General features: G+C 40.9%; 1 protein-coding gene and 2 pseudogenes across 1 annotated transcript; 2 read left to right on the forward strand and 1 right to left on the reverse strand.

The window, feature by feature from the left end:
- The first annotated feature begins 2,161 nt into the window (after positions 1–2,161).
- LOC108953837 lies at positions 2,162–5,114 on the forward strand (annotated as a pseudogene).
- A 6,248-nt stretch (positions 5,115–11,362) lies between these two features.
- On the forward strand, positions 11,363–14,286 carry LOC120287790 (annotated as a pseudogene).
- Positions 14,287–14,821: 535 nt separating this feature from the next.
- LOC120287604 (polyubiquitin) lies at positions 14,822–17,509 on the reverse strand. Its single transcript, XM_039300542.1, has 2 exons — positions 17,347–17,509; positions 14,822–16,432 (listed from the first exon to the last, which is right to left on the reverse strand). Exon 2 carries the CDS (start codon positions 16,203–16,205, stop codon positions 15,060–15,062), a length of 1,146 nt encoding a protein of 381 aa, XP_039156476.1. The 5' UTR covers positions 16,206–16,432; positions 17,347–17,509; the 3' UTR covers positions 14,822–15,059.
- Between the last annotated feature and the right edge of the window lie 7,212 nt (positions 17,510–24,721).

Below are 24,721 nucleotides of genomic sequence, written 5' to 3' on the forward strand. Positions count from 1 at the left end.
CACCAACTTTCAATTTTCAAATCTAGGCTCGTGGTGCAATCCCTACTTAATATGGCATTTACACATTGATAAGAGATTCACGTTAGGAAGGTGACGTGAAAAGTTATCTCCAAAATAAAACTATTATAGAATATGAAAATTATGGACAACTAACAATGATTTTTGAATAGATGACTAATGGAGGCAAATTTGAAACTAAAGTCAAAATTGATGATTTTTCTCTTAGATAAAGACAAAAAGTTTGAAATAGATTTAAGATTGAATTTAAAGTTGAGTTTTTAAGTCAAATAAAAGTTGGGGACAAATTTGAACTGGATCTAAAGTTTTAGATTTTTTTCTAGATAAAAAATTAAGAGAGAATTGGAACTAGACCTAAAGTTGAGAATTTTTTTTTTTTTTATAGGGAATTAGTTCTTCATTAGATAGATTCGTAGCGATAGATTTACCATTTTATACCCTATTTTATTATTAGGCCCATCAACTTTATTTTTTGTTTGGCAACCAACAAAAATTTAAGGGGTAAATCTGAAATTCTTAAAAAATTAAGAAAGAAATTCTTCAAAACTTAAAAATCTAAATTATAATTAAAAATTGACCTGAGCAATCATACCTTTAATTTCTCACATAACGCCAACCCATGCGCGAATAAAAAGGCAAAAATGCAATTTAGCTCTCAAAAGAATTTAAAATCTAATTATATAAAAATTGAGAGGGTAAAAAGAGGAAATTTTGTCAAGCTTTTAAAATCTAACTTATATAAAAATTGAGAGGGTAAAAAAACGAAATTTTGTCAAGTTTTCATTTTTCGAGATGAACTTCTTGTGGAGGAAGCAAGCAACGGTCAAGGGGTCAAATAACAAATAAAATGAGAAGATAAAGCCGACTTGCTGACGTGTCCCAGCCATCCCAAACTTTCCTGCGCGTCCCTAAGCGCTAGACGGCATGCATGATGAATATTAAACCATATGAAATAGGAATATTCATGAGTTTTCTTCTTCTTTTTTTGGTCATGAGTTAAATTCTATAACTAATAAGATGCAACCTAAAATTCAGTTTATTTTGCTAAAAATAAATGATTTTAAAAATATATTTTTTTAAATGATCGCTTATATCTCTTAAAGTTATTAGTTAAATTGATAATAATCTATAACTAAATATTTTCATGGATAATGAAGATATTTTTCGCTTATTCATTATCGTAAGTGATACAAATGATTATTTTTAAGAAAATATTTTTCAAGTGATTTACTTTTTTCAAAACAATTTCTAGAATTAATTTTTCTCTCTTCTTTTTCTTCTTTTTCTTCTTCTCTTTATTTTCTTCTTCTTCTTCTTCTTCTTCCTTTTGTCGGTCGTCGGCCCGACGGGGACGAGGGCCGATGACCTTGCTTGAGCGTTGCTAACCCTCGAAGACGCCAAGCCACAACGAGGCTCAACCTCCCTTGCCGACGCGAGGCCGGGGCGAGGCCAACTCTTGCATTGCCTAGGTGAGGCCGAGCCTCATCGAGCCTCACCTTGGCCTAGCAAGGCTTTGGCAAGCACGCCGGGCGTCGCCCAGACCACGTCGGCGACCAGGAGACCAACCAAAGAGAAAAAAAAAAAGAAAAAATAAGAATAAATAGTAAAATAATTAAAAATTAAAAGAAATAAAAAAAAAAATCTAAGAATTTTACCAAACGTATTTTTATCCCGAGAATATAATATTTGGTAAGTTACTAAACACGTTTTTTTGCTTAGAAATTATTCCCAAGAACAGAAACATAAAAAAAATCATTTCTCATAAAAAATTGTTACTCAAAACAGAATGATTACCAGCACCTTAATGAAATGGCTTATCGGAAGCGTAGGAAGCAAGGAAAGTTTAAAGGTAGTAAATTAAAAAATATATACAAAATAAGAAAATGGAGACTGAGATTTATCATGCGTGTCCACGTGTTTCCTACCGTCCATGACGTCCTTGCCGTCCCCAAAAGTCCAAGGAAGCATCCAGAAACCGAAAAAAAAATATATATATATATATATATTTATACATATAGAAAAGGGAAAATTAAAAAGCTAATAATCGTAATAATAATATTAATAAAAATAAATAATATATGTGCTTGCACGGGATTTTTCTTTGTGTATATAAACAGAGCAGCAGGAGCCCGCCATAGGAGGATTCTCAGGCAGACTCTCTGCAGATACACGAGAACAGGACACAAGGAACGAACGCGACCAGGATGGCGGACGTTGTCGAAGGCGGGGCTTCTTCTCACGATGTTCAGTCCCTCCTGTCTTCTCCGGACAGGGACTTCCTCGTCCGGAACAACGGCGATCAGGTGAAACTCAGTTCTCTTCTTTCACTCTTGCTCTTTCACTGGATGAGGTGAAAGAAAAAGAATTATGGGTGGGCGTCCTTGTCGAAGTTCTCGTGGCCTTCGTCTTCGTGTGGGGTTGTTTCGCTGATCGGTTTTTAAATTTAGTTCAAGAGAAGCTAAAGTTGGTCTGATCTAGGATCATCATTTTTCGAGTGCTGTCCATTTGTTTCCTTCAGAAACTGGATGATCGGTAGTTGATGCATTACTTTTTAGAGAAAGACATGTTACTTGGAGTTGGATCAGGTGGGAGCAGTGTATATGGATCCGATATTGCTATGAAGTAATGCTCTTTAGTGTAAATGCTCACACCTTCGGTGTGGTATACTTGTTTTGGTGGAGAAGACTGCTGATTTGCTAACTATTTAATGAGCAGTGCTTAAGGGAAGTGCTTCTGCAGTTGGCATTTGGATGTGTATCTTGAGCATTTTCAGGATTTTTGTGTGGTGGTCAAGTGATCTAGTGTGCCTTGCTCGTTGATTACCGTATGAAAGAACTAAAATTAGGAATCTTTTTGTTCTATATCAGGTTAAGGTCGATAGCTTGAAGGGGAAGAAGATTGGCTTGTACTTCTCTGCATCGTGGTGCGGTCCGTGCCACCGGTTCACCCCGATTCTGGCGGAGGTGTACGATGAACTTTCCCCAAAAGGTGATCTGGAGATCATTTTTGTCTCTGCAGATAAGGATGAAGGGTCCTTCAGTGGATACTTTTCCAAGATGCCGTGGCTTGCAATCCCGTTTTCCGACTTGGACAAGCGCAATAGCTTGGATGAATTGTTTAAGGTGAGGGGGATACCCCACCTTGTCATTCTCGATGGCACAGGTACGGTCTTAACAGATAGCGGAGTTGCGATTGTCCGTGAGTATGGAGTGGAAGGTCACCCTTTCACTCCAGAACGTATCAAAGAGTTGAAAGACCAGGAAGAAGCTGCTAGGATAAATCAATCAGTGACCTCTCTTTTGGTCCATGGATCTCGTAACTTCGTAGTTTCGTCCAATGGGAATCAGGTAAACCTAAAAAAGATCTTCGATGCATTTGAAACTCATGGTCGCATGTGCTTATGATTCGGTTTTCCATCCTCCTTTTACTAATAGTTTTGTGGCCAAACTAGGTTCCTGTTACTGAGCTTGAAGGGAAAACAGTGGGTCTGTACTTCTCGTTGTCCGTGCACAGGGCATGCGTCGATTTCACGCCTAAGTTACTGGAGGTTTATGAGAAATTGAAGGCCAGAGGAGAGAGTTTTGAGATCGTTCAGATACCTCTCGATGATGATGAAGCGTCATTCAACCAATCCTTTGGCAGCATGCCATGGCTTTCATTACCTTTCAAAGACAAGAAATGCAAGAAGTTGGTCAGGTACTTTGAGCTGTCGACCCTACCCACTCTGGTCATAATCGGTCAGGATGGGAAGACTGTCCATTCTAACGTTGTTGAAACCGTCAACGAGCATGGCCATGCAGCTTACCCATTCACTCCGGAAAAGTTTGCAGAGCTCGCGGAGATAGAGAAGAAAAGGGAAGAATCTCAGACCTTGGAGTCAATCTTGGTTTCAGGGGATCTGGATTTCGTCATTGGAAAGGATGGAACCAAGGTAAATTTGTTTTTTCCCTAGAAGCTAATGACTGGGGAAATTTTTAATGTCTACAATGAGGTCCTAAATATTGTTGTCCCTCGGTTACTTGATCTGAGGAAAGGATTGAAACCAGGTCCATAACTAGGAAAATCTTTCCATGTATGCAGTTTTCACATGCCTTCTCCATTGATTGGTGGTTCGTCTAAAAGGTCGTTTCTTAACTTTGATTGCAGATTCCAGTATCGGACTTGGTAGGGAAGACTGTCCTCCTTTACTTCTCGGCACACTGGTGCCCTCCTTGCCGAGCATTCCTGCCGGTGCTTTCGGAGGCATACGAAAAGATCAAGGCCACAGACGATGCCTTTGAGGTGATCTTCATCTCCAGCGACAAGGACCAAACTGCCTTCGACGATTATTTTGCTCAGATGCCATGGCTGGCGCTTCCCTTTGGTGATGAGAGGAAGAAATTCCTGAGTCGCAGATTCAAGGTCAAGGGGATCCCCATGCTTGTAGCCATAGGCCCAACGGGCCGGACGGTGAGTAAAAAGCAAGGGATCTTATAATGGACCACGGGGCTGATGCTTATCCTTTTACTGCCGAACATCTCAAGAAGTTTGAGGAAAAGTTCAAGGAAAGTATAAAAGGCTGGCCAGAGAAGTTGAAGCATCCTTTGCATGAAAAGCACGAGCTCGTTCCTGCTCAGAGGAGAAGGTACAATTGTGATGGCTGCGGTAAGGCAGGGGAGGGGTGGTCGTATTATTGCGAGGAGTGTGACTTTGATCTCCACCCAAAATGCGCTGTTAAAGAAGAGAAAACGACTAAAAACGAGTTAGATGAAGATGCTGAAGCAGCTGGGGAGGAAGCAGAGGAAGGAGGAGATGCCAAAGAGGGATGAATCTGTGATGGTGAGGTCTGTTATAAGGCCTAGAAGTTACTGTCTTGTAGTTTCTTTATATATGACTTCTTTGAAGCAGTTCTTTTTTCTTCTTTTTTTCTGGGTGGATGTTTCCGAGCTTGATCTGCAAAGGGTTTGTATGTGAGATATATGGCGTGTATTATGACTTTGACAATTTGCTGTCGTGATATAATGTTCATCGTCGACTAGCCGTGTGCCAAACAGAGTGGTAGGCTTGAATTGTCCGTTTGTCATGCAAGTGTCTCCGTCTCTCCTTTTGATGATGCAGCTTCGAGATTTGCATGCACACTGGACTTGACAGAACATGTTTAATCAATACACTTTGTATGGATCTTTCCTCAAGTCCTAGTGGTTAGTTCTTGTTCAGTTTATGGTTATGGTAATAGGTCCTCCGTTACATCAGCAGATGGTGACTCTACATCTGGATATGCTGATATAATTGGTGGCAATGAAAAGTTAATCATCCCGCATTAATTCTCCAAAGTCTTGCTTGATGATCCCATGCTCCCGGAATGCATATTGCTAGTCTTCTTAAGGAAGAGCGATCGTAAGAAACAAGACAGAAGAAGTGCTGCAAAAGTAGTTCCTTGCTGATACTCAATAGTGATACTACATGCTTATAGAAGCAGTTCGGTTTGCAAGAACTGTCGGCTTTTCTAGGCCGAATTGTGCAGCTCTCGTTCACGAAATAGCATCTGTGAGCAATGTCTAGTTCTTGGGGAAAGAAGATGGATTAATTCAACTTCCCCTTATATCAAACTCAAATGTAAATGTCAAGAGCATGAGACTTGATGTTCATATATCTTCCACTTCGTCGAAGAGGTAAAATTTGCAGATTGAACCGGTACATTTGACTTCGAATGTTCCTTCCTTCTTTAGCAGAAAATGGAACTTGGTACATTCAAAGACTTCAATTTCAACATTTCCACACTTCTTTTTCTCTTTCTTTGGTAAGGACAAAGAAATGTCGGCATTAACTGCGATTCAAGACTAAACCTAAATCTATAGATTTTGATCGAGTCTAGAATGTCGAGAAATGTTTGGAGTTCCATGTGATTTACTGTGGTGGAATCATAATCAAGAAAATGAACCAGTGGTTGAAGTTTATCCTTTTGAAGACATAATTCCATCACAATTTTAAAAATTGGTCATGCGTAAGGTTTTACTTTTCTTTGTACGGTAAGTGCACTTGAAATCTTAAATAACATTTAAATTAAGAAATCAAATTTGGATAAAAATAACACCTTTTTAGCTTTATCATTTTTGTTTTGACTACGTTAGCTCCATGTAGGAGAGAAAAAAAATAGTAAAAAGGCTATGCTAACATTTTCCATTAGCTAAGTTAGACAAAATTAACCAAGGGACTTCATTGCACTAAAAATTTTAGGATTCAATTGCACTTTTGCAATAAATTTTAGGACTTCTAGTGTGTTTACTTTTTCTTTTTTTTGGGTAAAATATTATAACCTTATTAACACTATATTTATATTGATTTTAGACAAGAAAATTTGTTGTTAGGGTTGAAACAATTATATAAGAAAGTTCAAATAAAAATATATTGATCTATGTAAATTAGAAAGTCATGGTTAAATTGTTAAAAAAAATCAGCAAAGCTGAAGAAGGATAATAAGCGCACGGTGGGATTTTTGGACCAAGTAAATATTTAAATACAAGACCTTCTACTTTGATACCATGAATAGGTTTTGTACCAATAATTTTAGAAAATTAAATTATTCGATGAAAACGTGATTTGATATATAAATATTTTAACACATACAACTATTGACATGTCATTTCATTTGTTTGAGATCATCTTTTTTTAGAAGTGGGAATATATAACATAAATTATTTATGTCCCCTTATGATCCTTATTTTATGTGTTTTTAAGTTTAAAAAGGTTGCTCCGTCTATTCATTGATTACGGTGCTTAATTCCATTAAAGGGAAAAGGATTAAAAAAAAATTGTTTCATGACACAATAAATTAGCTAACAATAGCCCCAGTTCAATAAACAAAACAAGATGTTGAAACCTAATTTGCTTTGTTTGATATTTGGGCCTTTTAGTTATTTTGCAATTCGAGCTTCTCCAAAATGTAGTTTGACGAGATGTGGCGGGGTAAGTGATTATGGGACTTAAAAAATCAGTGAGCTGACCCTCCAGAAATTGTCCTAATACCCTTAAAAACTCTCAAACTTTAGATTTAATCTCAATTTTATCTCGAACTTCCTTTGTCTAAAGATATTTTACTAACTTTCACTTTAGTCCTAAATCTACCTAGACATAAAATAATTGCTACTAGTTTCTTTTGATATTATCAACATCAAGGTCATTTCGATCTTCATTATCAGAATCTATATCTTTATCAACACCCTCACTTTCATTTAAATAATAGTAGCCTCATGATGTTGATGATTTTAAAGAAAAAAGGAGTGACATTTGGACAGAGGGTTAATTGGAGATTTAAGTGAAAGTTGATAATTTTTTTGAAAAAAAAAAAAGATTCGGAGTAGAATTGGGATAGAACTTAGGATTGTTTGCTTAAAAAACTTATTCTTACCTTTTACCAAAAAAAAAAACTAATTAATTTATCAAAAGCATCACCATGCTTGGATTGGAAGAAAAACGGCCTCTTATTCTAACAAGAGAAAAACCAATTTTATAAAGCACTAAACAAATAAAAAATTGAAAGTTTTTTTTTTATAGAAAATATTTTCCTTTATCATGAACAAACATACCCTTAAAGTTTATGATTTTTAAGGAAATTAAGTTTTTTAAAAAATTCATTAGAAAATTGGGTAAAGTTTAGACATAATGAGGGCTTATCAGACTATAAATGAATTTATTCCACTTCATCGATTGATTTAAGTGAAGCAAAAGCTCTTCCCGAACACTCTTTGAATTAAAAAAGAAAATTCGAATGAGAAAAATTTTTAAAAAAAATTGCAGGTAACTATAAATAGGAATTATTTTGTACTTACATTTAACGAGCAAAGAGAAAAAGTTAAAGGCGATATTCATATCAAAGTGATATTCGAAGCAAATGCAAAGAAAAAAATAGGAAAAAAAGAAAAAGAAAATAAAGGACACGTGGCTTTGGAGTGGGGAATCCGAACAAACGCAAGAAAAGACAATGATGATTATATTCTTGGTTTTTTTTTTCTCAATGTCTGTGCACTACTGAGGTTCCATATTCTGATCTTCCCAGGACGACCTGCCCTGGATCAGCACTGTCGGCAATTATTAGCCTAGACTTTCTCGGTCTTTTCGAAATTTTTGAAAAGCCAGTTTGGAACCGAATGTTGAGGTGGCATGATGTGATATGTCGTGCGGATCAATACCATTAAAAATTTCCTGTCCATATTACTGTTCTTAAATTTGATTTTCATATTATGAAAAATTTGAAATTAATGTACTCATAACAAATTTATCATCTGTTAACTTCCGTTTAATATTCCCATTAAATTGCTGACATTGAAACACACATAACAAATAATTAAGATGATCAGGATACAATATGAATTTAACTTGATGATTTAACATAAATGAGTTTTTTCAATGATATTATTTTGGGGAAGTGTGATCGAAAGAAAATGAATTGAGAGTAGAAATTAGGAACGAATATGATCCTCCTCCCTCCTTCCATCTTAAATTGCCAAAGGCTCAAGGAAAAATTAAGGATTTTGACATATTTTTGAAACATAAGGGATCTCTTGTGTAAAATTAACAAATTTTAGCATGTTTTACGAGGTGATATTTTAGTGATTTGAATTTTTTCTAAGGCCACGCTTTTTCCACTCTCCTTTTAGTTTAACACTCCAATTTTGTGGGTGTTTTGACCATATCATCCATTATGAGAACTAGTTCTAGTACAACTTTATAATAGCGATCTTTTTCTATTGTTTGGTAAACATTTTTAGTTTTGTTTCTTCCTTTTTTCTTGCAAGTCTCATTTTCCTTCTTCTTTTCTTCATGCATTTGACATCTCAGTATCCGCTTTTATAAATCGTCTCTTTGTTTCCTCTCTTGTTGGTCATTTTTTTCTTTTTATGCCTCCCAATGTTCCTTCTTTTTCTTCTTGCATGAACCCCATCGTCCTCTGTTTTTCAATCTATGATGACAAGCTCATTGTCCTTTACACTTTCACTAGCACCGACATTGGGTTCACCAGTGACCACTCCAGCAAGCCCTTTTTCTCCACCGTACGCACGATCTTATTGCACCATGAAAGGTAATATTGAAAATAATTGCTTCTCTCTCTTCCTTTTTTTGTATATTTTTCTCTTCTTTTTGCACATGTTAGTGTCTAGAGAAAGAAAAGGCGTTGAGAAAGAAAAGGTGTCTCCACCATATGTAGGCATAAAATTGAGGGCAATAGGTGAGTCGTGTTCTTTTAGGTAATATGAATTGAGATTTGAATTAATAATTTAATTTGATTCAGTTTTCAATATCTTGTCTGGGTATTGAAGTAAGTAGTTTTTGGAGATTGTAGCTGCATGAGAGATTTTGAGAGAAGATAAAGAAGGAATTAGAGGCATTGAAAGAAGACAATGGCCTACAAAAGAGAAAACAGAAAGACGATTTGCAAGAATAGAGAACTAAGACGTTAAAGGTATGGAAAGAAAGGAAGAAGAATGAGGAAAGTGGGGCTTGCCCAGAAATAAAAAAAAAAAAGAAGAAACAAAATACAAAGCATTACCAAATAATAATAATAATAATAATAATAATAATAATAATAATAATAATAATAAAACCACTTTTGTAAAATTGTATCGAAGTGGTGGGCTTCACAAAATAGTATAGTCAAACAATAAAAAAAAGAGTGTCCAACCCAAAAGAGGAGTAAAAAAAGCATTACCCTTTTCTTTGGTAGTCTGAAAATTATTTTGAGATAATAAGTCATGAATATACTAATTTAAGATTTTTGTGGCGCATTCTTTTTGTAAAACTATAGATCTTAATATCAAGTGAAGCAACTTATTAAAAAGTTATAGTAAGTTGCAAATAACTGTGATTGTGATATATTTACTTATTTTTATGAGAGTTGCATAACTCATTTTCACAATTGATGCTGTTGTGAGAAAAATGCTTAAATGAAAAGTAGGCATATGAATTTTAACTTTTTATAATGAAGGGAGTTTTCAAGCATTTTTTAAGGTCTTTTTTCCTTTAAAATGTAAACTTTTTAAAAATTTAGTCAGATCCTAAATTTATATTACCATTTCTTTTGTCAAGGTTAGAGAACTGTGCTTGTAAGCAATTGCATTAACGTATTTTACTCGCACCCCAAGAAAAAAGAAGCATCAACTATGGAATATTCTCAATGCCTTTTGTACGTGCCGCGTCTCAACGAGGAGCAATCGCGTCACACGTCACGACGCACACGTCACCATCCGACCTTTGACGACGTCATCCGTTTCGTCCTCGCCTAGACAACCGACGTTCTCCAACCTTTCTTTTTGTGCTTTTCTTATTTGCCCCATTTTGACTTTCCGACCACATGCTTGGCCATAAGTTTTTGCATAATACTTTTCAATATCGCCCAGACAAAAAAAAAAAAAAAAAATTAGTGAAAATAAATAAATAACATTATCTTTTGACGACCTTTCACCAATTTTTTTAATGTTCTCTAAGCAAGGCAAAAGCGAATTGACACTCTCAGGCTTATCTACTCGAGTTGAGCAATTGCACGCTTTCGTTTTTCAATTGACGGCCACGTGCTAACGGAAAGGCAAAACGCAAATTTGTGAAATAAAACAAAGCATTTCAAATTACTTAAAGTTTCAACTTTTATTATAGGGATAAAAATATTGAAAGTTCTAAAATTTGTTAGGAAAATATAATTAAATTCTAAAATTTTTAAAAAGTATAATGAAATCCTAAAATTCATTACGGGAGTACAATCAAGCAATAAAACTTCCACAAAGTGTTATCAAATCTTAAAATTTATCAAGAAAGTTTAATCTAGTTATAGAATTTTTAAAAAATATACAATCATCGAAATATTCGATTGGACCAATTTGATTGAGTTTTTGAAAATTTTAGAATTCAAATATACTTTCATAACGAAAGCTTAATTGCACTTTTCGAAAATTTCAAGACTAGATTATATTCTCGTAATAAGTTTTATGACTTTCTATATACTTATGCCATTATTATGGAATCGACCGGGCGAGACGAAAAATTCTTTGGAAACTTCGACCTTGGATGCTGGACACGTGGACTCTTAGAAAGGAAGTAAGGAATGGCGAAAGAAAAAAAAAATCTAAAATAAGAAAAAAACGAAGGCATCGATCTGCTGACGTGGCGAAGGCATCCATCCCCGCGACATTCCCACGTATGGACCCCACTTCCCGAGATGCCTTGCTTGCGGCTCGGAAAGTCCCAGGAAGCATCCGAAAAAGAAAAATCTAAATAAAAAGGTTGAAAAAAAACACTAAGGAGTCAATGGTCATTAATAATAAAAAGAAGAAAAATCAAGAAAATTATCTGCGTGCCGGAGAAGCTTCTTCATGTCGCGTATAAATACTGAGGAGCAGGCGCCCGCCATTGGAGGGGATTCTCAGGAGAACAAAGCTCAGCAAACAGACGCCCGGAACGCAGAGGAGCTCGAGCGACGAGGATGGCGGATGTTGTCGAAGGCGGCGCGGTGGCTTCGCACGATGTGCAGTCCCTGCTGTCTTCTCCGGACAGGGACTTCCTCGTCCGGAACAACGGCGATCAGGTGAGGCTCGGTTCTTTTCCTTTTTGCTTGCTTCTGCTCTTTCGGGGGGAAAAAGGAGGGAAAAAAGAATCGTGGGTCGGCGTCCTTGTTGAAGCTGGTCGTGTTCTTGGGGGCGCGGGGGTGGTTTTGCGAGGTGCTCATTTTCGCGCGGGAGGTTCTTGTTCTGGTGGTGATGGGTTTGTTTGAAGAGACGAAGTTAGCTGGAGGTTGATAAATTGTTGATCTGATTCTTTGTGGGCGGTTATCTTCTTGTCGGATTCGGAAGATGCGGGTTCTTGCGCCTATGGACTTCGAATTCCGATGTTCTTTCCGGTTGTTCTTTGCCGAGAGTTCGGGATTGCGAAGCCGTTGGTTTGGGATGGCTAAGCTGGCGAGTTTAGTTCAAGATAAGCGAGTTTAGTTCAAGATTACTTCTATCCATTTGTTTTCTTCAGAAACTGGATGATTGATAATTGATTTATGACTTTTTGAAGAAAGATTTATACATAGAGTCACGTGGACGCAGTATATATGGATTCGATTTAGTATGAATGCTTGCATCTTCGATGTGGTTTAGTTATTTTGGTCGACGAGACTGTGAAATTGCGATTGAATTAACGAGGAGCGGTTAACTGAAGTGCTTCTCTGGTTATTTGGGTGTATCATGAGCCATTTAAGGATTTTGTGAGGTGGCCAATTAACATTAGTGTGCCTTGCTTGCTGATTACCGTTATGAAAGAACTCAAATTAGGAATCTTTTTGTCCTGTATCAGGTTAAAGTCGATAGCTTGGAGGGGAAGAAGATCGGCTTATACTTCTCCGCATCGTGGTGTGGTCCGTGCCAGCGGTTCACCCCGACTCTGGCAGAGGTGTACAATGAACTTTCCCCAAAAGGTGATCTGGAGATCATTTTCATCTCTGCAGATGAGGATGAAGAGTCCTTCAGTGGATACTTTTCCAAGATGCCGTGGCTTGCAATCCCGTTCTCCGACTCGGAGAAGCGTGATAGCTTGGATGAATTGTTTGAGGTGAGGGGAATACCGCACCTTGTTGTTCTTGATGGCACAGGTACAGTCTTGACGGATAGTGGTGTGGAGATCGTCCGTGAGTATGGAGTGGAGGGTCATCCTTTCACTGCAGAACGCATCAAAGAATTGAAAGACCAGGAAGAAGCTGCTAAGAGAAACCAATCAGTGACCTCTCTTTTGGTCGATGGGTCTCGTGACTTCGTAGTTTCATCTGATGGGAAGAAGGTAAGCTAAAAAGATCTTCGATGCAGTTGAAACTGATGGTCGCGTTTGCTCATGATTCGGTTTTCCATCCTCTTTTACTAATCTAGTCATGTGGTCAAACTAGGTTCCTGTTGCTGAGCTTGAAGGGAAAACCGTGGGTCTATATTTTCATTGTCCATTTACAAATCATGCATTGATTTCACGCCAATTTTACTGGATGTTCATGAGAAGCTGAAGGCTAAAGGAGAGAGATTTGAGATCGTTCAGATACCTCTAGATGATGATGAAGAATCATTCAACCAAGCCTTTGGAAGCATGCCGTGGCTTTCATTACCATTGAAAGACAAAAAATGTGAGAAATTGGTTAGGTACTTTGAGCTTTCTACCCTACCCACTCTTGTCATAATCGGTCCTGATGGGAAGACTCTCCGTTCCAATGTTGCTGAAACTGTCGAAGAGCATGGGGTTGAAGCTTACCCATTCACTCCAGAAAAGTTTGCAGAGCTTGCAGAGATACAGAGGAAAAAGGAAGAATCTCAGACCTTGGAGTCAATCCTGGTTTCAGGGGATCGAGATTTCGTCATTGGAAAGGAAGGAACCAAGGTAAATTTGTTTATCCTCCAAGAAGCTAGTGACTTGGAAATTTTTATAGTCCTTAATTTCGTCATCCCTCGTGTTACTCGAGGTGATACAAGGTGAAACCCGGTTTGTAACTGGAAAATCATGTCCGTGTATGCATTTTCACGTGCCTTTTCTAATCGACTCAAGGTCGTTTCTTGACTTGGATTGCAGATTCCAGTATTGGACTTGGTAGGGAAGACTGTCCTCCTTTACTTCTCGGCACACTGGTGCCCTCCTTGCCGTGATTTCCTGCCAGTGCTCACGGAGGCATATGAAAAGATCAAGGCCAAAAACAATGCCTTTGAGCTGATCTTCATCTCCAGCGATAAGGACCAAGCTGCCTTCGACAATTACTATGCTCAGATGCCGTGGCTGGCGCTTCCCTTTGGCGACGAGAGGAAGAAATCCCTGAATCGCAAATTCAAGGTTGACGGGATCCCCACGCTCATAGCCATTGGCCTGACGGGCCGGACACTGACTAAAGAAGCAAGAAATCTTATATCGGAGCATGGGGCCGATGCTTATCCTTTTACCACCGAACATCTGAAGAAGTTGGAGAAGTCGACTAAGATCGAGCTGGATGAAGAAGAAGACGAAGAAGACGATAAAGCAGCTGGGGAGGAGGCAAAGGAAGGAGGAGAAGCCGGTGAAGGATGGGTCTGTGATGGTGAAGTCTGCTACAAAGCCTAAAAGTTACTTCTTAGTTGTTCTGTCTTCTGTTACTCGTTTGAAGCAGTTTTCTCGTTTTTTTTTTATGTGAGTGGACGTGTTTCGAGCTTCATATGCGGAGGGTTCGCATAAGGGATGTACATTATTCATACTTTGGGTGTGTTATTATGTGACTTTGACAATTCGCAGTCGTAATAAAATCTTTATCTTATACGAGCCCTGTGCCAAGCAGAGCAGTAGGCTACAATAATCTGTGATTGGCATTGATTGTACCAAGCAGCTCCGGCTCTCCTTCAGAAGATGCAGCTTTGAGATTTGCACGTTATAGAACATGTTATATCAGTGGATGGTGACTCTAGATCCAGATCAAAATTGATTTAATTAGTGATAATGGATGAAGTCTCCCAAGTCTGGCTCGATGCTATAGGTTTTCTGACGATTGATCGAAAAAGCAAAACCAGAAAACCGAAAAAGCGCTGCAACATAAGTTAAACTGCGATTAGAGAAAAAAGTAAGGCATCCTACGGTAAACCTGCTAATTTAAGACATGAATCACATGTTTGCTTCCCGTATAATGCCAATATATTTCATCTTTCGCCTCAGAGAGATAATGCAGCCTGATTTATATTGCTTTTCCTTCCCAAAAGCAACTAAAAGTCGCTCAGCAGGGTTTTCGAAGCATAGCTTCGCTATATGCAAGCGATTGGTTCGCCACATTCATACATATGTATGCAACAGAGAAACTAACAACTGGAATATACGAGTTCAACTAGTGAAACAACGCTCAAAAGCCACAACCCTCAAATAAGAGAATACTAGATCAATTCATGTCCATCAAACTGATAACCAAACCAAAGAAGTTGACATATTATCCATACCAATTCCATCCATCAGCAGACATTATTACCCAAACATAAAGCCAAACATTAGAACCGACCAAACTTAGATAAACACAGAGCTTGACTCGATGAAAACTTTTCGCAAGAGACTTAAAAGCCGCCGCGCAGACGAAGGACTAAGTGCAGAGTCGACTCTTTCTGAATGTTATAATCGGCCAGTGTCCTCCCATCTTCCAGTTGCTTCCCGGCAAAAATCAGCCTCTGCTGGTCCGGAGGGATGCCCTCCTTATCCTGGATCTTCGCCTTCACATTGTCGATGGTGTCTGAACTTTCCACCTCAAGAGTGATGGTCTTACCGGTCAGAGTCTTGACAAAAATCTGCATTCCACCGCGGAGGCGAAGCACAAGATGTAGAGTTGACTCCTTCTGAATGTTGTAATCCGCCAGTGTCCGGCCATCCTCAAGTTGCTTCCCGGCGAAAATCAACCTCTGCTGATCTGGGGGAATGCCTTCTTTGTCCTGTATCTTAGCTTTGACATTATCAATGGTATCCGAGCTCTCAACTTCCAAAGTTATGGTCTTCCCAGTAAGGGTCTTGACAAAAATCTGCATGCCTCCCCTCAGTCGCAGCACCAAGTGAAGAGTGGACTCCTTCTGGATGTTGTAATCCGCCAAAGTCCTACCATCCTCAAGTTGTTTCCCAGCAAAGATAAGCCTTTGCTGATCTGGGGGAATGCCTTCCTTGTCCTGAATTTTGGCTTTGACATTGTCAATGGTGTCGGAGCTCTCAACTTCCAAAGTGATCGTCTTCCCAGTTAGGGTCTTGACAAAGATTTGCATTCCTCCCCTCAGACGGAGCACCAAGTGAAGGGTGGATTCCTTTTGAATGTTGTAGTCTGCAAGCGTCCTGCCATCCTCAAGTTGCTTGCCAGCGAAAATCAACCTCTGCTGGTCTGGGGGGATTCCCTCCTTGTCCTGGATTTTCGCCTTCACGTTATCGATAGTGTCCGAACTTTCAACCTCAAGGGTTATGGTCTTGCCAGTGAGGGTCTTCACAAAGATTTGCATGCCACCTCTGAGACGAAGCACCAAGTGGAGTGTTGATTCCTTCTGGATGTTGTAGTCCGCCAGAGTTCGGCCATCCTCAAGTTGCTTGCCCGCGAAAATCAACCTCTGCTGATCTGGGGGAATTCCTTCCTTGTCCTGGATTTTCGCCTTTACATTATCGATGGTGTCCGAACTTTCAACCTCTAGGGTAATCGTCTTGCCAGTGAGGGTCTTCACAAATATCTGCATGCCACCCCTGAGACGGAGAACCAAGTGAAGGGTGGATTCCTTCTGAATGTTATAATCAGCCAAAGTGCGTCCATCCTCAAGCTGCTTCCCAGCAAAGATAAGCCTCTGCTGGTCAGGGGGGATTCCCTCCTTGTCTTGGATCTTGGCTTTCACATTGTCGATTGTGTCTGAGCTTTCGACCTCGAGGGTGATGGTCTTGCCAGTAGGGTTTTCACGAAAATTTGCATCTAAGAGATTCAAACAGAAAAAAAGGGAAGAAATTAGGTGACATGAAACTAGAACAAGTATACATAGCAAAAACAAACCATATTTGCAAAATTGCAACTCCTCAAATGCAAGAAATATCGAGTAAACCAGCCAGATTAGATTCCGCTCCACACTCTTTGACGTCTTCGTGGCTTATGTCAGTCATTGCAATTCAATTCTTGATTTGCATACTTAAGAAAGAGGGAGAGAGACAACAAGAACGTTTCACTAGATTCTTCTGTAACCCAAATCGAGAAACGACACAACAATCAACACATGTTTGCGGGCACCAACCAAGGCTGCGGAAACTCTAAATTAAATTTTAGGCACCAAATCAATTAATCAAAAACACAGAATACCCTTCGCACAACAAAACTTCAGGTACCGTTAGCAATCACAGGAGTAGTGGTCAAGCATTGGGATTAAACAAATCATGGACATTATAAATCGTATAGAAACTAGACAGCCAAGAGCTCTGAAAAATGGGGAATCAATCCACAGGAATGACCCAAAAAAAAAAAAAAAAATTATCTTCCATCCTCATCACTCCAAACAAACAAACGTCTGCACAACTCACATATAAGATCCGACAACGCACACAATCAACTGAAGCTATCAAAAGACAGAAATTAGCAAACAACCAGCACAAGCGAAAACCGATCGCGAGGGAAACCGACGACCTAAGCCCCCGGCGCGAGAAATCAGACGATCCGCACGCGGATCATCTCACGATCCGGCGGACATCTTTCGGAGGCAAAACGCGCGCTACGATTCGCAAAATCGAGGCGAAAACAGACGAAACCTCGACCAATCCGAGAGTCGCAAAGAAATCCTGTGTACCCAGAAGGCAGACGGAGATTGTAGTCGACACAGCGAAGGAGGATCGGCGGATTACCTTGAGGCTTGAAGGAGGAAGGAGAGAGACCGCTCGAGAGAGAGAAAGAGAGAGAGAGAGATTGCTGAGAGATCGAAGGAGGAGGTTCGGGATGAAGATTCTCGATCTGGTTTCTGGTCGATTTTATAGGTCTTTTCTCCTCTCGGGGAGATGCCTTCTGGAGTCTGGACCAATGGTTTGGAATTGGGTGACTTTTGGATGACAAAATATTTGGAATTTTTTTTTTTTTTTTTTTTGGTACGAAAAAGGGCAGAAGCCTAATACAAAAATTTAACGTCGCAGCTCTAGTTATCCCTATTTTATCTGCTGATAAAACATGAAGTAACTTTATATAGGAGGTAATGAAAAGAAGCTAGTAACTAAGCGCTTATGGATTTTCTTCTCGAGAGTTATGTTGCACTTTAAACTCAAAGTGAAAGGGCCCTATAGCCTTTTGATATCTTTAAGCAAAATAGGATTGGCATTATCAATCATCAACTCCGAATTAAGAAGATTAGCAATGGCTTTCAGAGTCGATCTCAATTATAATCTTATAAAATCCAAGTTGTTTTGTGAAGTTGATTCTCAATTACAAAGCCCAAAGTTCTGCTCGTGTTGATGAACATATTTATACAAATGCAGCAAAACCACTAATTCGGTGCCCCCTTTGTTTCTAAATAAACCCTTTGCACCATCAAGTCCTAGATTGCCTTTAAAGGCCTCATAAGTATATGGTTCAATCTACAGGGTAGGTGGAGGATTCCATCTAACTAAAATTGGAGACATGCATGATTCACTTAATGTCAAGTTATCATAAATGAAGCTTTAATAATTTCTTTTGTCTATGACCAAATTACTTGTACTAGATTCGAAGGGAAAACAAAGTTATCCAAGCCATTCTTTAGATCCATGGGCCGAATTCCATATGGGTGGGCAAATCAATTACTGATGGAATATATTTTGTTAAATACAAACTCATCAAGTTGTGAATTGAAAATGGCAACAACTCTAAGATTTCGAGCAAAATTTGGAAAGCTAGAGTTTTTTTTTTTTTTTTTTTGGGTCGGGCTAAAGCATTTCATTAAGTAATCAAAGATGAGAGGCCCGATAAAGGCATCATTACACAAAAGGTCCCATAAAATTTGTGGAGGTGATAAAACTCAATTCGAAAATAAGTAGTTGTTCTTATGGGCTTTAGCTACCCAATCAAGCAAACGATTGTGCTCTCTAGAGCAATGGGATATCTGAACATGTGAAAAGGCCTGCATTTTCCTTGCATTTGCGTAAATAGGTTGAACTTCCAACTTAACTTGTGGAACTGGTCATTACTTTAATAAGTTGCGAACCTCTAACTCAAAGAGAAGTACTTCGTGTCTTTTAGGGTAAAAAAGTTGAGGGCTTCCCAAAGTGCTAGGGTTTCGGCCATCGAGGAGGAGGCTTTGATTGCTTTAGCCTCTTCCCCCACCATCCTCCCCTCCGAATCATGGCATATGCGAGGCAATAGAATTCTCCAACGAACCGGGTAAGAATTTTCCATCTATGTTTATCTTCAAGGCTCCTCCCTAGCTGGTGGAATCCATGTTTGAGAGGGTTTTGTTGCTCAAGTTGCGGATCTGTCGACTTCGAGGGATTTCACTATGAGTAGCTTACGAGGTTTCGTGATCTTCTTACTTTGCCCTCCGCACCAAGACATCCTTCCATTTTCTGGCACTCTATGGCTCATGTCTCGCTCATCTCTCAGTCTAAGGCGCCGCTTTCCATTCATCGCACTTGCTTTCCTTTCGGATCGACCATCCTTTCGACTTCCTCCAGTCGGGTTACCGTGTTCGCTGGTCGCCGTTCGGCCCACCGGTCATTGATCCGTCTACTTCGCTCTCGGCTTCACCAATAATTTGATGGTTATCATTGCCGAGTTGAGAGGGTCGATTTCTCGAGATTCGAATCCGCCTAACTTGACGTCAGGTCCTCCAACATGCGGCTTCTTGGGTTTCGATTTGTGAAGGGATCGCTTGTTCTCTTTCGCTTCCTCCCGTCTGGATTCGGAGTTCGCAACTCACCGTTCGCCTCCGGTCCTTGATTCCCTCGTTGTACACGACTTCACCAGTAAGTTGAGGTTAGAGGTGCTAGGCCAAGAGTGCTGCGTCTCGCCGTCGTGCTCACGCCTTCCACTCTGCTCCGACGCCACTCTACTACCAGGCTCGGGCTCACCACACAACCTTGATCTCATGTTTCCTCTCCACTCATCTACCCCGTTTCGCAAACCATCATCACCTCCACCTGTTCTTGCATACGAGTCATAGGTTGTTGCTCCTCACCCGATCTCTGTTTCCCACTGTCTCAACTCGCATTAGTCTCGTTAATTTCCGTGTTTGATTTCTCTATTTTTCAGGTTCGGCTTCTCCATTATCTTTGGATCCACCCTTCCTTGGATTCCACTTGTGATAGCTTTTGAGGACCGCTTGTCTTTGAATCGATGATGGCCACGCCTCTAGTTTTCTACTCCCGGGAAGACGCCCGATTTCGGGCCTTACATATTCCACAACATTACAGACCACCATGTGTAGGTTTGGAGGGTTCGTTGTCTTCTTTTTGAGTTGACAAAACCATTCTTCTATCCTTGTCAAGCCTGACGTGAAATTTTAATGTTCAGCTCAGTGTCCCAAATTTGTCTTGTCCATGGACACAGCAAGAATAGATGTTCAACCGTTTCCCTGTCAAAATTGCATAATGGGCACATGGGGTCAGGTAATATTTTCCCTTCCAAAACGGAGGTTATCTTTTGTTGGGAGAGCATGTTGCATAAATTCCACATAATTTTTTTTTTTTATCTTGGGTGGGGTGTGCAAATTCCAAATGTCTTTCTAGAGTGAGGGGGAGGTTGAAAAGAAGTTGTAGCCTGATTCTCTTAAACTTGTGCTTTATCCTCCTTGACGTAGTTATACGCACTTTTCACTGTATATTTGCCTGCCTGCGTGCCAGTCCATACAAGTTGATCCGTTTCTATTTGGGGCTTAATAGGAATAGTCATAATTTCTTCAGCTAACTATTCATCAAAGTGTGCTGCTATTTTAACTTCATCCCATCTCCCTTGCTCTTTGTCTATGATTTCTGAGACTAAAGAAGGTTCATTAACATGCATTGGACCCTCAATAATGCCTCTGTGCAGCCATTTATCCTCCCTGATTTTAATCTTAGATCAATCTCCTACTTTCCACATGATTTTAGGTGATATAGAATCTCTCCCTAGGACCCGGCTTCTCCATCCCCATGAAGGTCGAATGTCATTTATTGCATGCCAAAATCCATGTATGGATAATTATACCCCTTGAATAATCTGCCCCAAGAGAAGATGGTTGTTGTACCCGCCGCCATACTTACTTCCTAACATTGCTCTATTAAAAGAGAGAAAATTTCTAAAACCCGCATACCACCTCTATCTTTTTTGATTTTCAATAAATCCCATCTCTTCTGGGGGTGAGCGGTTCCGGTTCCTGGTTCGGTTCCGTCTCGGGAACTGAACCTACCCTCATAGGTTCCTCAATTTTTGGAACACTGAACCTACCCGTCAAAATCGAACACGGAACCTACCCGTCACAGTTCCGGTTTGCCCAGTTCCAACAGTTCTTTTTTTTTTTTTTTTTCATTTTCAGAAAGGGAGCGTGAATATCCGAAAGCCGAAATAATTCATAGTTGGCCCTCCATTTTGTACTAGCCAATACATAGCAATGTGAATCTTTTACATTTGAATAGACAACTAAATTTATAGTTCTTCATTCTCTAATATATAATTTGGTAATTCAACGTCGGCGAAACTTTAAAGGTGTTGAGCGGTTGTTGGAGCATCGAAAACAATAGCTGAACAAAAGTGAAAAAAGAAAGAAAGAAATGAAATAACAGAGAATATGGAGTTAGGTCAATTTTAAGTCGGCATGCGAGGTTAGGACACAGCATTTACCAATAGCCATATCTAAAATTTTTGAAAAATTAATGAAAGAATGAGCTGATATAAAAAGAGAGAAGCGATATTTCTCCCCATTTTCTTCCCCTTTCATTATTGTCGGGGTATCTACGTTAGCCTTACGCATGATATTAAATTCTTTTGGAGAAATAGCCTTACGCATGATGTTAAATTCATCTCTTCCAGCGGTTCTGAATTAACGTAATCAAGTTCCTCGGGAAGGAGCTTGACCTCTCCCCCAGTGACGCCCGATGTTGGCGAGAGATTTAGGAGCAAAAGCAGAGCCTCAAGGAGACGTCAGATCACGATGAAGAAGATGGAGGCCGAGGCGGAGCGCAAGGAGTCGGAGATCTCCGCGCGAGAAGGAAGCTCGACGAGCTCGTCTCCGAGAACCGGGTCGTCGGAGAAGAAGCTCAACGCGAGCGGCGTCTCGCCCTCGTTCGACGGCTTCAAGCTCACGTCGTTGAGCCCGACCCACTGCCCAAGTCCTCCACTACACCTTACGATCCGTGAGGCACTGCAAAGCCATGGCTCACAAGATGGAGGCGGCGAACCGGAACCTCGGCAGAGGCCATCCGATTCATCGAGCCGCAAGCGAGGTTCGCACACCCGGCCACCGGCAAGTTCCCCATCGAATCGTTCGTGGCGGATCGATCTTCGAGGGAGGTCCGGCCACAGTGAGCACTGTGATGGCGGCTTCGCGACGAACACACGAGTCTCACGGCACCAACGGCGGCACGGACGGCGCGGCGAAGATCGGGCGGCGGTCGCGGCTCAGCCCACGGCCAAGGGGGAAGAGCTCGGTTCAGCGGAGGCGATGGCGGTTGAAGCAACAACGGCCCGGACAGCCGAGCGGCGGTGGCAGGGGTGGTGATGGTGGCTTGAGACGGCGGCGGCGGCTCACGGCGGCGAGGGGTAACGCAGATTCGCGCGACAGCTCGTCGGCCTCAACGCGGAACGGCTCATCGGACAAATGGTGGGTGGTGGTGGTTCGGTGGCCAAGAGATGGTGGTGAGTAGGAGTGGGGGAGGCGGCGGTGTGGTGGTGGGTGAAGCAGCAGCCAGCAAGAGGAGGAGGAAGAAGAAGAAGAAGAAGAAGAAGAAGAAGAGTGGGGTCTCGCCGAGAGGGGGAAAGAGGAGAGAGAAGAAGAAGAAAAAGTTGGGGGCGAAGTGACGTGAGGACGAGAGTGAAAAGTGGAGAAAAGAAAGAGAGAGAGAGAGAAAGAGGAGGGGGAAGAATCGCGGGGGAAATCATGCGGGAAGCTATGGTTTTTTTTCTTAGAATTGTGACCGGTTCCGGTTCCGATTCTTATGGGAACCGGAATCGAACGCCGGTTCCCAGAAAAGGAAACTGCACCGGTGTCTTAGGGAACCGGAACCGAACCTAACCCTCTGGTTCGGTTCCCCGGTTCTGCTCTACCCGGAACCATGCTCACCCCTAATCTCTTCCAATGAATGCCTTCTTTTTTCATTAGTCTTCCACCAAATGAAGCAATTTTCTGTTCAATGGCCTTGCAAATAGATAATGGGATTTTAAATACGAGACATAGCATATTGAGGTAGTGCTTGAATCATTGTTTTCAACAAGACTTCTTTTCCAAATTTTAGAGAGCAAACTCCTTCAACTTTCCTAATTTTGAACCGATTCTCCAAAGGACCCCATGCAAATATTTGTTTTTCGACTCTCCCAATCCGAGGAATACCTAGATATTTGCTAGTTTAAAAAATAATAGGAACTCTCAATTCCCTTTGCCATATTATTTTTCAATGTTTGAGGGGGCAGCCCTTGCTGAAAAATATGCCTGATTTGTTTAAATTAATCTCTTGTCCAGCAGCTAGACAATATTGATTCAGAATCATAGCCAGGTTCGACATTCTAGAATGGTATGGAAAGGTAGAGTTTATGGCAGAAAAAGTGTTGTAGTACGGGATAATGTATTTAATGTCTTACCTTCTTAAGTTAACTTGTTTCAATTGCTCCATATCTTAGACCACTTCTTTCTTGTTGCGTGAAGCCTTGGAGGAAAATTTGCTACATTTGTTAACATGTCCTTTTGCCCAAATTTTGTAGAGATAGAGCCCATTGGGTATTATCTCATTTGCTTGGAACTTTAGGGTCTCAAGAAGAGACAATGAGACGCTTTCTTGATCTAGGAAACATCATAGAGAATGAGATTGAGTGCAAGCTCTTCACCCTTTACAATTCTTTTTGCACTAGAACATGGCATTATTAGAGAATGCAAAAAGTTATATGATCATATTATTCTAGTTCATTCCCAATATAAGATTTCATGAAATATTTGAATATGTTTAGGAAGGAGATTAGATATGAATTAAATCAAGAATCAGATTTTATTGGAGTAAGGACAAACTCTTGTATTCCTTTCCAAACTAGGTTTGAAGTTTGAAGATAGATGGCGCATGGAAGGATAAAAAGGGGCCATAGGTATAATTACATGATTAGATGAGGTTCAGTGCGTTGAAGCATGAACAAGACGAGGAAGATGGAACTCGCCCACGAAAGTGGAAGCGCATCTCCTCTTCTTGCACGGAGTTAGCTTTAGGCCCCGTTTGTGACATACTGAATAGCTGGGATCGATTCTCGATTTTTTGTTCCTAGAATCAGGTTGGGACGAGAATCGCGTTTGGTAAAATTTTTGTTCCTAGAATCAGTTTGGGAGTAGATTTGAGAATAAAAAAAGTTGATTCTGCGTCCGAGAATAAAAAAGAATCAAACAATAAAACTCTTCTTCTTTCCTTCCGCCATCCCCGCGACCGTCGCCTACCGCCGGCCGCCCGCCGCCGCGCCCGCTCGCCCGCCGCCCCACTACAACCCGCCGTCGGTCACCGGCCGCGGTCTGTGAGCTCGCCCAGCCACTCGCGAGCCTTGCCGGGCTGGCGAGCTCGCCCGTCCACCGGGCGAGGTGAGCCCGCTAGCCACCGGCGGGCTCGCCTAGCCTAACGGTGGCCGAGGCGGGCTCGCCTTGTTCAACCCCTGAGGCCCGCTCACAGTCCACCGGGCCGGGCTCACCTAGCCCACGTGGCCGGGCAAGCCTCGCCTAGCCCAGCCCTAGCGAGGCCCGCCTCGTCCACCGGCGACGCTCGCGGGTTGGGCGAGCTCGCCTGCACTGTCGGCGAGGCTCTACGACCGGCGCGGGCGGCCCCGAGGGTCTAAGCAACACTCGGTGAGAGGTCGCCGGCCTCAGACGGTCGTCGTCGGTCCCGACGGCCACAAGAAGAAGAAGAAAATAGGAGAAAAGGAAAAAAAGAAAAGAAAAAAAGAAAAAGAAAAGGAAAAAGGTATAAAAAAGAAGAAAAAAAGTACAAAAGTACAAAAATTATTTAAAAATAAAAAAATAATTTGAACATAATCAATGAACACGTTATCAAACGCAATTCTATTCTAGAATCGAAATTTTAGACGCTTACAAAACACGTT

Source organism: Eucalyptus grandis, chromosome 8, assembly GCF_016545825.1.
Source record: "Eucalyptus grandis isolate ANBG69807.140 chromosome 8, ASM1654582v1, whole genome shotgun sequence".
In the NCBI taxonomy this organism is placed as follows: Eukaryota; Viridiplantae; Streptophyta; class Magnoliopsida; order Myrtales; family Myrtaceae; genus Eucalyptus; species Eucalyptus grandis.